Genomic DNA, 15,407 nt, shown 5'->3' with positions numbered 1-15,407 from the left:
CATTGTAGGACTGCTTATCAGAATACTGCATATGAGAACCACAACCACATGAAGCACCATGAGAAACCTGAAATGCTGACTGAAAAGGCCTAGGAGGATAGCCTCTACCATACGATTCCCAGCCTCCAAATGAGACACCACTGAATCTGCCTGAATGACGAGGCCTCTTGTCAGACCCTTGGCCACTCCCCTGTGATAGAACCATCTCAACTCTCCTGGCCACATTGGCCGCCTCATGAAAATAAATCTCACTCCCCATCTCTTTATCCATCTGCAATCGAATAGGCTGAATGAGTCCCTCAATGAACCTCCTCATCCTCTCTCTCTAAGTGGGAAGTATAAGAAAAGAATGACAGGCCAAGTCAATAAATCTGGTCTCTTACTGAGTAACAGTCATAGAACCCTATTGGAGATGCTCAAACTACCTCCGATAGATCTTTCTCTAAGTGACAGGAAGAAACTTATCCAGAAATAGCTGAGAAAACTGATCCCAAGTCAAAGCTGGTGACCCAAATGGTCTAGCCAAACAATAATCTCTCCGCCAAGTCTTGGCGGATCCAAATAAGCGAAAAGTAGCAAAGTCAACCCCATTGGTCTCCACTATCCCCATGTTCCAGAGAACCTCATGACAATTGTCTTAATAATTCAGGGGATCCTTAGAAGATGCACCGCTGAAAGTGGTAGTGAAGAGCTTGGTAAACCTATCCAATCTCCACAAGGCATTAGCAGACATAGCTGCTCCATCACCGGTCTGAGATACCACACCTTGCTGAACTACTCCAACTAGCTGAGCTGTTGGAGTCTGAAACTGGGGAGCCATCTGCTCTGAGTGCGGGTAGCAGGAGTCTGGGCTCCTCCTCCAGCCTGAGAGATGGCTGGTACTACAGGAAGCAAGCCTGCCCAGGTGACACTCTCCATAAGGCCCACTAGACGGACCAGAGCATTCTGGAGTACTGGGATAGCAATGAACCCCTCTAGGACCTGAGCTAGGCCCACTGGAACTGCCTGGGCCGGAACCTCATCATCAAACTTAACCTGAGACTTCGCCGCTGGTGCTACTGCTCTAGGCTGAGCTTTACCCCTACCTCGGCCTCTAGCACGACCTCGGCCTTCCCCTCTGCCCCTCGTGGGAGCTGCTGTTAGGGGCTCGGGCTGCTGATCAGTGGATGAGGAAGCGCGTGTTCTCTCCATCTGCGAAAGAAATAGAAATTCAATTAGCATTGGGAAAACAAACCGCACGACAGGAAAGAATAGATGTGAAGTTTTTCCTGACTTTGTAGCCTCTGGGGAATAAATACAGACTTTTTTGTACCGATCCCTCAGACTCTACTAAGATTGTCCTTGAATTGTGAGACCTAAGTAACCTAGAGCTCTAATACCAACTTGCCATGACCCGAATTTTCCGTTATCGAGAGTCGTAGTGGCGCCTACTAGTGAAAGCTAGGCAAGCCGACCATTTGAAATATTTACCTTTTTTCCATTTTAATCCTTTAACAATTAATAACCAACATTAGATAAACAACGAAATTTAAAAAGCGGAAGACTGAAATGTGATATTTTAATAAAGATACCAATACCAATCCATATATAACCTACCCAGAACTAGTGTCACAATTTCACAGACTGTCTAGGAATACTACAAATAAAGGTCCAAAAGATTTATTACAACGCTGTCTCTGAAATACAAAAAGAAATAGAATAAAAGGATAGGAGGAGACGCCAAGACCTGCAGACGCCTGCAGGACTACCTCGGATCTCCGAATGGACTGAAGGCAGCAACCCAAAGCTATGGTCTGTATGCTCCAGTACCGGGATCTGCACACAGCGCATAGTGTAGTATCAGCACAATCGATCCCATGTGTTGGTAAGTGCCTAGCCTAACCTCGGCAAAGTAGTGACGAGGCTAGGACTAGACTACCAAATAAACTTGTGCAGTAAAATCATATACGGCGGAAAATAAAAGCAAAACCTTACAATTAAAGATAGGAAAGGGAAATAATGCTGCGGGGGACAACAAATAGCAACAAAATCCAACAGTTAAATGTAAAGAACACTGTAACTCAATTTTCAATAGAAATCAGGAAAATCAAAGACAAGTGCACGACATCACCTTTCGTGCTTTTACTCTCATCCTCACTATAAAATCAATATAAATGGAACAACATCACCCTTCGTGCTTTTACCTCACATAATAATGGCACAGAATGATCCTTCATGCATTAACACTTATATCATGACACGAAGTTGTACATCGTGCGACACAGCATCACCCTTCGTGCTTTAATACTCTCTCACAAATATCATACAAGGCATCAACCTTCGTGCTTTAACACTCTTCCTCACCCAAACAACAATCACAAAGCAGAAGGGTAAGGGAGTCAACAAATTTATAATAAAATCCCGGCAAGGGAACAATAGAACAACAATCATATCCTGACAAGGGAAACAATATCAAAATAATAACATCCCGGCAAGGGAGATAACACTAAAACAACAATATCCCGACAAGGGAGACAATATCCTAATCCTCTTTTGTTTTTCACATTTACTTCACAACTCAATTAACAATTTGAGTCAATGCTCTATAACATTCAATTGCCAATAATACTTCCACAAATCATATTACAACTTGAGCCAACGCTCTTCAATGTTCATTTACCAATATTACTTCCACAAGCATTATTCAACAATAGAAATCATCAAATAAGGCATGAACAATACAAAACGGAGTCACAAAAAAATCATGGTATAAGACTCACGGGCATGCTTGACACCAACGTATAGATACTCATCACCATGCCTATACATCGTACTCAACAACTAGCACATAGAAAATAGGACACAACTCCTAATCCCTCAAGCTAAGGTTAGACCAAACACTTACCTCGATGCCACGAACACAATTCAAGCCTCAATTACGGCTTTACCTCTTGATTCCATTACCAATTCGCTAGTATCTAGCCACAAGTTACTTAACTATATCAATAAATTCTAAATGAATCAATTCCAATGCATGAAAATAGGTTTTCTAAAGTTTTTCCCAAAAAGTCAAAAATCGACCCCCGACCCACATGGTCAAAACCCGAGATTCGAACCAAAACCCGATTACCCATTCACCCACGAACCCAAATATATAATTTGTTTTGAAATAGAACCTCAAATCGAGGTCCAAATCCCCAAAATTTGAAAAACCTAGGTTCTACCCAAAACACTCAATTTTCCCCATGAGAACCCTTGATTTGGAGTTGAAATCATGTGTAAAGATGTTAAAGATTGAAGAAAACAAGTTAGAAATGACTTCAATCAATTTGGAGAAGGACTATTCTTTGGAAAATCACCCAAGAGAGTTTGTGTTTTGAAAAAGTTTGATAAATGAAAGATTTTCGGCTAAGTTATGAATTTACAGGTCATAGATGTCGCAATTGCGACCAGGGTTCACAATTTCGAACCCTTCAGAACCTGCTAACTTAAATGCGAAGATTTTGTTGCATTTGCGACATTGAATGAATCTGGTCCACTTCGCATTTGTGAGGGACCTTTCGCATTTGCGATATTGCATTTGCGACCTAAGGCAGTCTAGGTCATTTTCGCATTTGCGATAAAGCATCGCATTTGCGGGCTCACATTTGCAAGCTAAGCTTCGCATTTGCGAAGCCTGCAGACCTGCAACATACCAACAATTTCCTAAGTCCAAATTTCACTCCGTGGTCTATCCAAAACTCACCCGATCTCTTCGTGCTTTTACCTCACATAATAATGGCACAGAATGATCTTTCGTGCATTAACACTCATATCATGGCACGGAATTGTACATCGTGTGGTACGACATCATCCTTCGTGCTTTAACACTCTCTCACACATATCATACACGACATCACCCTTCGTGCTTTAACACTCTTCCTCACCCAAACAATAATCACAAAGCAAAGGGGCAAGGGAATCAACAAATTTACAATAAAATCCCGGCAAGGGAACAATAGTACAACAATCATATCCCGGAAAGGAAAACAACATCAAAATAATAACATCCCGGCAAGGGAGATAACATTAAAACAACAACATCCCGGCAAGAGAGACAATATCATAATCCTCTTTTCTTTTTTATATTTACTTCACAACTCAATCCATAATTTGAGCCAATGCTCTATAACGTTTAATTGCCAATAATACTTCCACAAATCATATTACAACTTGAGCCAACACTCTTCAATGTTCATTTACCAATATTACTTCCATAAGTCTTGTTCAACAATAGAAATTATCACATAAGGCATGAACAATACAAAATGGAGTCACAAAAAATCATGGTATAAGACTCACAGGCCTGCTTGACACCAACGTATAGATACTTGTCACCATGCCTATACGTCGTACTCAATAACTAGCACATAGAAAATATGACATAACTCCTAATCCCTCAAGCTAAGGTTAGACCAAACACTTACCTCGATGCCACGAACACAATTCAAGCCTCAACTACCACTTTACCTCTTAATTCCACCACCAATTCACTTGTATCTAGCCACAAATTACTTAACTATATCAATAAATGCTAACTGAATCAATTCCAATGCATGAAAATATGTTTTCTAAAGTTTTTCTCAAAAAGTCAAAAAGTGACCCCGGGCCCACATGGTCAAAACCCGAGGATTGAACCAAAACTTGACTACCCATTAACCACGAACCCAAATATATAATTTGTTTTAAAATCGGACCTCAAATCGAGGTCCAAATCCCCAAAATTTGAAAACCTAGGTTCTACCCAAAACACCCAATTTTCCCCATGAAAACCTTTGATTTTGAGTTGAAATCATGTGAAAAGATGTTAAAGATTGAAGAAAACGAGTTAGAAATGACTTATAATCGATTTAGAGAAGGACTTTTCTTTGGAAAATCGCCCAAGAGAGTTTATGTTTTGAAAGAGTTTGAAAAATGAAAGATTTTCGGTTGTTATGAATTTGCAAGTCGCAGATGTCGCAATTACGACTAGGGTTGGCAATTACGAACCCTTCAGAACCTGCTAACTTCGCAAATGCGAAGATTTTGTCGCATTTGCGACACTGAGGGAATCCGGTCCACTTCGCATTTGCGAGGGACCTTTCACATTTGCGATGAATTCATTGCATTTGCGACCTAAAGCAGCCCATGTCATCTTCGCATATGCGATAAAGCTTCGCATTTGCGGGATGCGAAGCCTGCAGACCTGCAACATACTAGCAATTTTCTACATCCAAATTTCGCTCCGTGGCCTATCCAAAATTCACCCGATCCCTCGGGGCTCCAAACCAAACATGCACACTAGCCTAAAAACATCATTTGGACTTGCTCGTGCAATCATATCATCAAAATAACATCAACAACTATGAATCTAGCATCAAAATCAAAGAAATCTGAAGAACTTTCAAAGTTTCAAATTTTACAACTAAGGTTCCGAATCACGTCATATGACCTCCGCTTCTTACCAAATTTCACAGGCTCAACTTAAATCACATATAAGACTTGTATCAGGCTCCGGAACCAAAATACGGGCCCGATACCATCAAATTCAAACACATTGTATTTCCAAAAACTCATATATATATATTCCAGAAAATAATTTTCTTTAAAAATTTATTTCTCGGGCTTGGGACCTCGGAATTCGATTCTGGGCATACGCCCAAGTCCTATATTTTTCTATAGACCCTCAGGGACCGTCAAATCACGGGTCCGGGTCCATTTACCCAAAATGTTGACCCAAGTCAACTTAAATTCATTTTAAAAGCAAAATTCACCATTTCTCACAGATTTTCACATAATGGCTTTCCGGATATACGCCCAGACTGCGCACGCAAATTGAGGTAAGACAAAAAAGAGGTTTTAAGGCCTTGGAATACAGAATGTATTTCTAAAACAAGTTATGACCTTTTGGGTCATCACACAGTGAGTATCGATGTAGGAGTTTTGTTCGAAAAAGGAATGTTTTAAGGATAAAATAGTAGAAAATTGGTTATACTTAAAGTGCTTATAAGCTAAAAATACATAAGCTGGGGGTGACCAGCTTATGGCTTTTGGCGTATTTTTGACTTAAAAGCATTTGGCTTTGTAGACAATAAATTTGTGTAGAGTAAATAAAATCAAGACCGAAAAATATTGCAACAATCGTAGTATTTTATTTCGAATATTTGAGTGTTACAATCTCTATGATTCCTGTGATTCTACGTTCCAATTGTAATTAAATTCAAGGGCCTTTGAGCTTGATCTTGAATCTATGTTTGTTGACACGAACGATGATCTTGTTTTTGAGCTTAAGCTTGATTGCTTGAACTTGACCTAGATTTGTTCTTCGTTCTTGAGCTTGAACTTGATTTATTGAACTTGAACTTGGTTGCTTAAAGCTTGAAACTTGTAGAGAAATTTGTGGTGTTTGATCCACGAGCTCTCTCTTGCTTCTTGTTATAACTTCTAGTGTCTTTTCTAGGTTATGAAGACCTCTATTTATAGTTATGGGAGGGAAGAGTTGTGATAAGAACAAACTCTTTCCGACCAATCATATTGAAGTGTGACAAGACCGCATTTAATTGGCCAGAACATGTCACTTGCACACGTGGCACGATTTTATTGGTCTTTTAGTGTGACTTGGCATGCCTTGTCATTTTGACACGTGGCATGATCCTATTGACTCTTCCATTTGACTTGGCGCGCCACGTCCTTTGACACGTGGCACCAAACTGAGCCTCTAGGATGATGTCATCCTGGGCTTAATGAAGTGGGCTCATCACTTTAGCCCAATTAAATGGGCTAGCCCAATTAAATGGGCTAGCCCAATGAATTAAGACTTATTTATTTAATCCATATATATTTGATTTATATAATTAATCTAATTATATTAGCCCATAATATTTATTTGAACCAATATTATTTTGAATTTAAAATATAATCTAAATTATTTTATAAATTTAATTTTAATAAAATTAATATACCTACAAATGCCTCTACTTCAAAACTTGACGAAGTACAAACTTATCGAAACTTCAAAGCGAAGGTTTGAAGTAATCGCGAGAAATAACATTCTAGGAACATGATGTCTCCTTTGCCGATACTTGGTTTCAACTTCAATTTTGTAAAGTCACTTTTCGACTTTGGCGGTACATATTTGATTAACCCATCTCATGAATGGGTTTTTTTTCTTCTAATTATTATAAAAAGGGAACCAAACAAATACTAGGAATATAAAATCCCAAACTCTCCTAAGCTAAAAGAATTTGCTTGAGCTTGGTTTGGCCTTCCGATTCTGCACCTCCAACTTTTTAGCAATTTGTAATATGTGGCATTCTTTTTAATTGATAAAAACTCCATACAATATTATATTATTTGCTAGTATTCTCCAACTCCAATTTGGACAATAATTGAAGGGCAATTAGATTACCGACTTTTATTTGAATTTCAAGAAAACTCTGCTACTTCTTTGTTAAATCCTTCTAGGAGTCCAATTGCCGTAGCTATCCCACATCGAAAATAAATCTCTACGCAACTGACTTTCGTCATCTATAAATACTGTATGATCTTTATTCTCTTGTCATACTGTAAATCACTTTGAGTCTACTTTTGACGACTTGGAAGCATTGACGTGAAGGTAATTTCTTCTTTTTTTCTTGTTTTGTTGTCTCTTTTTTTTTCTGTAGGTCAAGCGAGAAAGATATGTTCTTGTTCAACAAGATGATCCACGCATGAAGAAGACGGTCTTAGGGTGTGAGGGAATGAGTACTCATCCCTGCCCAAATATTGAAGAGATTACTCTTAATGTGCCCCGACTATCGGAGAGATTACTCTCAATGTGCCCCGACTATCGGAGAGATTACTCTCAATGTGGCACGACTATCAGAGAGATTACTCTCAATGTGTCTCGACTATCAGAGAGATTACTCTCAATGTGGCCCGACTATCGGAGAGATTACTCTCAATATGGCCCGACTATCGGAGAGATTACTCTCAATGTGACTTGACTATCGGAGAGATTACGCTCAATGTGGCTCGACTATCGGAGAGATTACTCTCAATGTGCCTGACTATCAGAGAGATTACTCTCAAAATAACCCGACTATCGGAGAGGCCAACTTAAGGTGCAAAGGGACTCATATGTCCACCTTAATATTGAAAAATTATAGTTCCTTTTAAGGACAAACCCACGAAGAGGCCAATTTAAGATGCAAATGGACTTATATGTCCACCTTAAGATTGGAAAATTATAGTTCTTTTTAAGGACAAACCCACAAAGAGGCCAACTTAAGGTGAAAAGGGATTTATATGTCTACCTTAAGATTGGAAAATTATAGTTCCTTTTAAGGACAAACCCACAAAGAGGCCAACTTAAGGTGCAAAGGGACTTATATGTCCACCTTAAGATTGGAAAGTTATAAAACTTCAACTCGAAGATGACATCGACTTGAACACTTGGAAAATTTGATGATTTGACGGACTTTGCAGACTTCAACTCGAAGATTCAGAGGGCTTAAACAATTCAACTTTAAGATCGGCGAATTTGAAGACTGAAACTTGAAAACCGAAAGACTTGAAGACTTCAACTTGGAGGGCTTAAATATTTCAACTTTAAGACCGGCGAATTTGAAGACTGAAACTTGAAGACCGACGAACTTGAAGACTTCAACTCTGAGACTTGGAGGGCTTAAACAATTCAACTTGAAGATCGGCAAATTTGAATACTTCAACTTGATGACCAACGGAGTTGAAGATTTCAACTTGGAGACTTCAACTTGAATACCGATGGACTTGAAGACTTTGAGGGCTTAAATATTTCAGCTTTACGCGTTTGTAACAAAAGATTCATATCTTGTCGTGGGAGAGCCCAAATAATGACCCGTTTGATTTCTCAAAAATTAGACTTCAATATCTAAAATATATCCAAAACATAGAATGAAATACCTCCAGAATCGCCCTGGATAATATTTTGAATCCAACTTTAGATTTCACCACGTTGAAAATTTTAGATTTGCGCAGTCTCAGCAAAAAAAACCATCACCATGGTGTAAAAATATCAAAATTGTAAACCGTTTAATTTCTTGAAAGATAGACTTCAAAATCTAGAACATATTCAAAATTCTCAATCAAACAACTTCAGAATCGTCTCAAATAATATTTTGAAATTAACTTTATATTGCACCACGCTATCAATTCTAGATTTGCGCAGTCTCACCAAAGAATTCATATCTTGGCGTAAGAATATCGAAATTACAAACCGTTTAATTTCTTGAAAACTAGACTTCAAGATCTAGAATATATCCAAATATCTCAATAGAAAAACTTCAGAAAAATCCCAGATAATATTTTAAAATCAACTTTATATTGCACCACGCTATCAATTCCAGATTTGCGTAGTCTCACCACAAAATTCATATCTTGGTGTAGGAACGTCAAATTACAAACCATTTGATTTATTGAAAACTAGACTTCAAGATCTATAACATATCCAAAATTCTCAATGAAACAACTTCAGAATCTTCCCAGACAATATTTTGAAATCAACTTTATATTGCACCATGCTATCAATTCCAGATTTGCGCAGTCTCACCAAAAAATACATATCTTGGTGCAGAAATGTCGAAATTATGAAACGTTTGATTTCATGAAAACTAGACTTCAATATATCGAACATATCCAAGATGCAAAATTTAATATTTTAAGGATAGTTTCAGATAATATTCCAAAAGAAACATAAAGTTGTTACACGCTGATGATTTCAGATTGCGCGACTTCACCAAAACATTTGAATCTTGGTATGGAAGCCTCGAGATCGGAAGATGTCTTACATGCCATAAATTGAAATTTAAGAGCTATATTCTTACAAATATCTTGGGTTCAAGTCTCACTGAATTTGAAACATAGTGCCAAGCAATCTTTTCCTTATACTTGTGTTTCCTTTTGACGCCTCTCTTCTCTTCCCCCTTTTTTTAAGGAAGAGGGCGGACTTGGAGACCAACAAACTTGAAGGTTTGGCGAATCTGAAGATATAGAGAATCCCTGGACTTCAATGTAAATACTTGACATCCTCCTAAAATTGACCCATTGAAAATATCAATTTACCATGGAGGGTTGCCCCCTTTAAATCAAATGAGATCCAAGTTCAACAGGAGGATGACGTTTCAACTTGATCTTACATTCCTTCATATTTCATTTGAACAACAATCGGGGCAATATATATCTTTTGAACTTATGTGACTGAATTTAGAATGAAACTCTAAGCTGCCTACGTATCTCGGTGAAGAGGATCAAGTCATACTGTTTTTTTTATTTTATATGTCCTAACTTTTGCCTAGGCCGCCTCTTTCAAAGTTTACAACCTAGCAGACTCTTTTTTTTTTGTAGGGGTCATACAGAGTTTAGACTCATGCGGGCCAGGAGTGTAGCAACATGCAGTTTAGGCTCATGCGTCAAGGAGCGTTGTAACTTCAAGGATAATACTTCTTCAAAAACTTGTCATTGATATGGCCGATTCTCATGCCATCTGCATCAACCAGCTTGTAAGCCCCACTTGAGTAAGCTTCTTGTATAACATATGGCCCATCCCATTTTGAAGTGAACTTCCCTACAGGTTTATGGGAAGTAATTATGGGTCTTTGTATGGCAAGGACTTGATCTCCTACTTGTAAGGATCTCGGGAGAACCCTTTTATTGAAGGCGCAAGACAATAGAGCTTGATAACATTCAAGACTCTGTTGATCTCCCAACCTCTTCTCATCAAGAGCCTCCAACTCTACTAATCGAAGTCGAGCATTTTTTTCATCAGTGATCCCTTCTTGAATAGCCAGTCGTAATGAAGGTATTTGATGCTCAAGTGGCAAGATGGCTTCGACTCCATAAACTAGTGAATAAGGAATCGCTTGTGTTGGCGTGCAATGAGTCGTCCTATATGCCCATAGAGCTTCTTCCATACGGTCATTCCAATCTCGTTTAAATTTGGAGGAGACTTTTTTTAGCAAGTTGCATAGAGTTTTGTTGAATGCCTCAGCTAGACCATTGGCGGCAACATTGTACATCGAAGAGTTACGTTGCTTGAAGCCAAAGAGATCACAAATCTTGTTCATCAATCTATTATCGAATGGCTTTCGATTATCCGCTATTATGTAGCGAGGAATTCCAAAGTGATAAATAATGTTTACTCGGATGAAATTTGCAACATTTTCCTTCTTTACTTCCTTCAGAGCAATAGCTTCAGCCCATTTTGAGAAGTAGTCGGTTGCAGCCAGGATGTATAGGTACCCACCAGAGGACTTTGGCAGTGGTCCAACAACATCCACTCCCCAAGCTTCAAACGGCCAGGATGCCACAGTCGGGTGCAACACTTCAGGAGGTTAGTGAATAAAATTCGCATGGAATTGACAAGCCTTGCATCTTCGAGCATAGTCCAAGCAATCTTTTACCACCGTTGGCCAATAATATCCCATCCCTTTTATATGGAAGTGGCCAATAAAATGCGCTTCTTGCAAAGCTTGGAGTGTTTCATCTTCCCCTAAATATCGCAAGAGTACTCCCTCAAATGATCTTCTGTATAGGGTATCTTTGTAGTAAAGGAAGCGAGGTACACGACGATGGATTTCAGTTCTTCTCCGCGGATTTTCTGGAAGTATCCCATAGCACAAGTAGTCAATAATGGGTTGTTGCCATTCTTCTCTTTCGACATCAGAAACAGCAACAAGATGCTTGAGTTCATTTTCTTCACCTTCAGCATCACTGGGCGGCGGTACTACCCATTTTTGGCAGATAGTAACTTGTGCTTGATCAGGTAAGGTTAAAGATAAAGCTAGGGCATCTAAAGCATCTGCCTTCTTATTTTCTTTCCTTGGCACATGCTGAATAGTTACATCACCAAGCCACCCTATTAACTTTTTAGCGTAATCATGATATGGGCGTAATTCAGGCTTCTTGACCTCGTAACTACCTAAAAGCTGATTGACCACTAACTGAGAGTTACCAAAGACTTGCAATTGCAACTATTTTATTTCGACAACCATTTTGAGCCCAAATATTAGTGCTTGATACTCAGCAACGTTGTTAGAGCAGAGTTGCATCAATGTAAAAGAGTAGGGCAGAACTTCATCTTGAGAAGTGACAAATACTACACCAACACTAGCTCCTTCGCGATGTGCAGCACCATCAAAGTACATCTTCCATGGAGGCTGAATGTCACGCCCCGAACCTGGGCCTGGACGTAACACGACACTTGGTGCCTGACTACATATGACCGAGCGAACCAACTAGCTGGCTGAATCAACATGTGGTATCATAACATACTGAATGCGGAGATAAACTAACACCTGCTGATATACTGAAAGTCTGGATGATATAAATTAAAGTGCGGAAATACTTTTACATTTCTGAAACATGTTTGCAGCCAACATAGCTTAATATGAAAAGTCTGAGACTCTTTCTAACTGTCACTCTAGTCTATGAAGCCTCTATTGAAGTACTGAAAACACTGACCATCTGTAAATACTGAAAGGTTGTAAAATAATGATAATACCCCGAAAAAACTGGGGATCACCAAATAACTGGTACGAGAATCCTAGCGCTCTGCATCGTCGACCTATAAATCATTACCTGCATTGTGAGATACAGGCCCCGGGCAAAAAGGGAAGTCAGTACATTTGAATTATACTGGTATGTAAGGCAACTAAAAGAAAGAATTATAAATGCTGAAACTGAAACTAAGTTGATAACTAAGAATTGATAATTGATAACTGAAATGATAACTGATAACTGAAATGATAACTAATAAATGATAACTGGACTGATAATTGGCAACTGATATGATAACTGATAACTGAACAGTAACTAATAATTGAACTGAAAGGAAGTAAAGATATGAATACTCCCTCTTCTGAATGATGAACAACCTGTTTATCTGAATATTAAACTGCGGTCTCAGGCCCAATATATATATGTGCACAAACTGCGGCCTCAGGTCCAAGTATACGTATACATAACTGCGACCTCAGGTCCAAAATGCATAAAGCCTAAACTATGGCCTCATGCCCAAAAATGCATAAAGCATAAATTGCTGCCTCAGGCCCAAATACAAGTGTTCAACATTCAGGGATTTAAAATCAGGAAATGAGAATCATACTGCAATATATGATAGTGACATACTAAATCACATTGAGTTACATAATACTGGAATACTGGATCACACTGAGTTACATAATACTGGAATACTGAATAGGACTAGACTGAGACATGTATTCTTGAACTGATTATGAACACTGAAATTCAACTGTTTATGGCATATTGAGTAATCTATACTAAGGCTCGGGGGCATCAAACTCAAGTCTATATTGAATACGCACTGAGCTCACAACGCTCAGAATGAAAGTCATGAACGAGTTATGAAGCTAGAGAATAGAAGCTCTACGACTATTCAAGGAACTAGGCTTAACTATATTTTTGAGGCAATTGATACGTCGTAAAAGAGACGTAGTGTAGGGAGAATCATTAATATTTCCAAACATAGAGAGTTAGCCTCATATACCTTAACTTCCTTCTCTTTAGCATAATACAACATTCGCCAACCCCTTCAACTTCAATCTATATCAATACAAGTCAAAGAATTCCGTATTAGCAATAATACTCATGTTTTGGTCACTTAGGCATTTTCTCAAACAATTGGTGGCATAAAGCTTCATAGTCCTTATTAATGGTGTTTCTGCACCCAATAACCCATTCTCTTGCTCCTAAATAAATTCTAAAGTCTCAAATGGTTATAATCAATATTATTCTTTATCACCCATAAGGTAAATAACACCCTTAACCAATAATCAACAATCCACAAGCCAAACCTATAATTGTTCATGCTTTTCTATCAAACCCATCAACTCATATCTCATGAACTTGAGTCCATAATCATTAATCCAATGCTAGAATCAATTAGAGGGTGAAGACATTACCTTTTTGACGTTCAATCTTCTTGAATTCGAGTTCTAGGGTTTCTTCTCTCAACAATGATGCCCCAAACGAATATCTAATGATATGGAGGGTTTACTCATGTTAATAAGATATTGGGATATTGAAATTAACTTAGAATCACCATTATAACTTAACTTGGGTGGTGGAAGGACCCTTAGGGAGTTAGGTTTTTGAGAGTTCTCCTTTCTAGAGCAAATGTTTATGTTTTGGGGCTGTGGGGGACGAAATATAGCTTTAAAATGAACCCCAATAGCGCGCTCATGCATCTGGAGGCCTGCCCGTGCTACTGACCACGCTAAAAGACAGTAACACTGCCTCAAAATTAGCGTGGCCGCGCTAAGGGCGCGCTACCAGCGCGCATATCACATACTGTTATGTAAAACACACATAACGTTTTGCAAAGAGATCCGTTCGGGCTCCATAATATATCATTAGAAAGATAATTCAAAGGCCTACAACTTTTATGCTTTGAGTTTTCCAAAATTCCTTACTCATTTTCACTAAAACCTGCTGGAATACGAACCTTCTGCAAACTTAGTCGATTTTGTTAAATCTTATGCACCTCACTTTCCATCTTGATTTTGAAATAACTATTATCACCCATAATCATCCCGATGGGACTTTACATGCCCAAAATATAACCTTAGTACTCCTTTAACTCATTCATACCTGAGCTGAATTTATGGCGTGTTACATTATCTCCCCCTTGGGATCATTCGTCCTCGAATGATTGTCCTGACTGTAACTTCTGCTAACTCCGGACCTTAAACGGGTCTGGTGGAAACATGAACATTCATTAACACTTGTATACTAAACTGAATGAATACCTGATTACTGAACTGTTGCAATACTGAACTGAATGACTACTACATTGACTGAATATTGGTCTGCCATGGATACGTGAATACTGAACTAACATGGATATATGAATATTGAACTGGCACGAATATTTGAGTAATCTAAGTACTAAGCTGGCATGAATGTCTAAGTATTGGACTAACATGAGTAGCTGAGTGTTGAGCTGACATGAGTATATGAGTACTGAATTGACATGAATATCTGAGTACTGAACTGACATGAGTATCTGAGTACTGGAAACTTGAATTTTATAACATGACACGTGAAATACTACCTGTACCACCACCAATTATGGTGGCAACTCCAACTCATAAGCTAATTGACCGATCCTTCGCAAGAATCTATATGTCCAATATAGCAGAGACTATGCTTCCCTTTTTTCCCAAATCTCATAATGCTTTTCATAAATGAAACTTTCAGAAGCACCCAATCATCAACTTGAAACTCTAGGTCTCTATGCCGCACGCTCGAATAGGACTTTTGTCGGCTCTGAGTTTTCTTCAAATGCTCTTGAATCAACTTAACTTTCTCCATTGCCTGATAGACAAAATTTCGTCCCAACAATTCCTCTTCACCAACTTTGAACCAACCAATTG

The 15,407-nt window shown here is 38.7% G+C and overlaps 1 protein-coding gene across 1 annotated transcript; it reads right to left on the bottom strand.

The window, feature by feature from the left end:
• Positions 1-11,345: 11,345 nt before the first annotated feature.
• Positions 11,346-12,158, bottom strand: LOC138873116 (uncharacterized). The gene is made up of 2 exons (XM_070151554.1): positions 12,003-12,158; positions 11,346-11,954 (listed from the first exon to the last, which is right to left on the bottom strand). Exons 1-2 carry the CDS (start codon positions 12,156-12,158, stop codon positions 11,346-11,348), a joined length of 765 nt encoding a protein of 254 aa, XP_070007655.1.
• Between the last annotated feature and the right edge of the window lie 3,249 nt (positions 12,159-15,407).

The sequence above is a fragment of the Nicotiana sylvestris genome, chromosome 7 (assembly GCF_000393655.2).
Source record: "Nicotiana sylvestris chromosome 7, ASM39365v2, whole genome shotgun sequence".
Taxonomy (NCBI): domain Eukaryota; kingdom Viridiplantae; phylum Streptophyta; class Magnoliopsida; order Solanales; family Solanaceae; genus Nicotiana; species Nicotiana sylvestris.
This window is presented reverse-complemented; position numbering and strand designations above follow the sequence as displayed.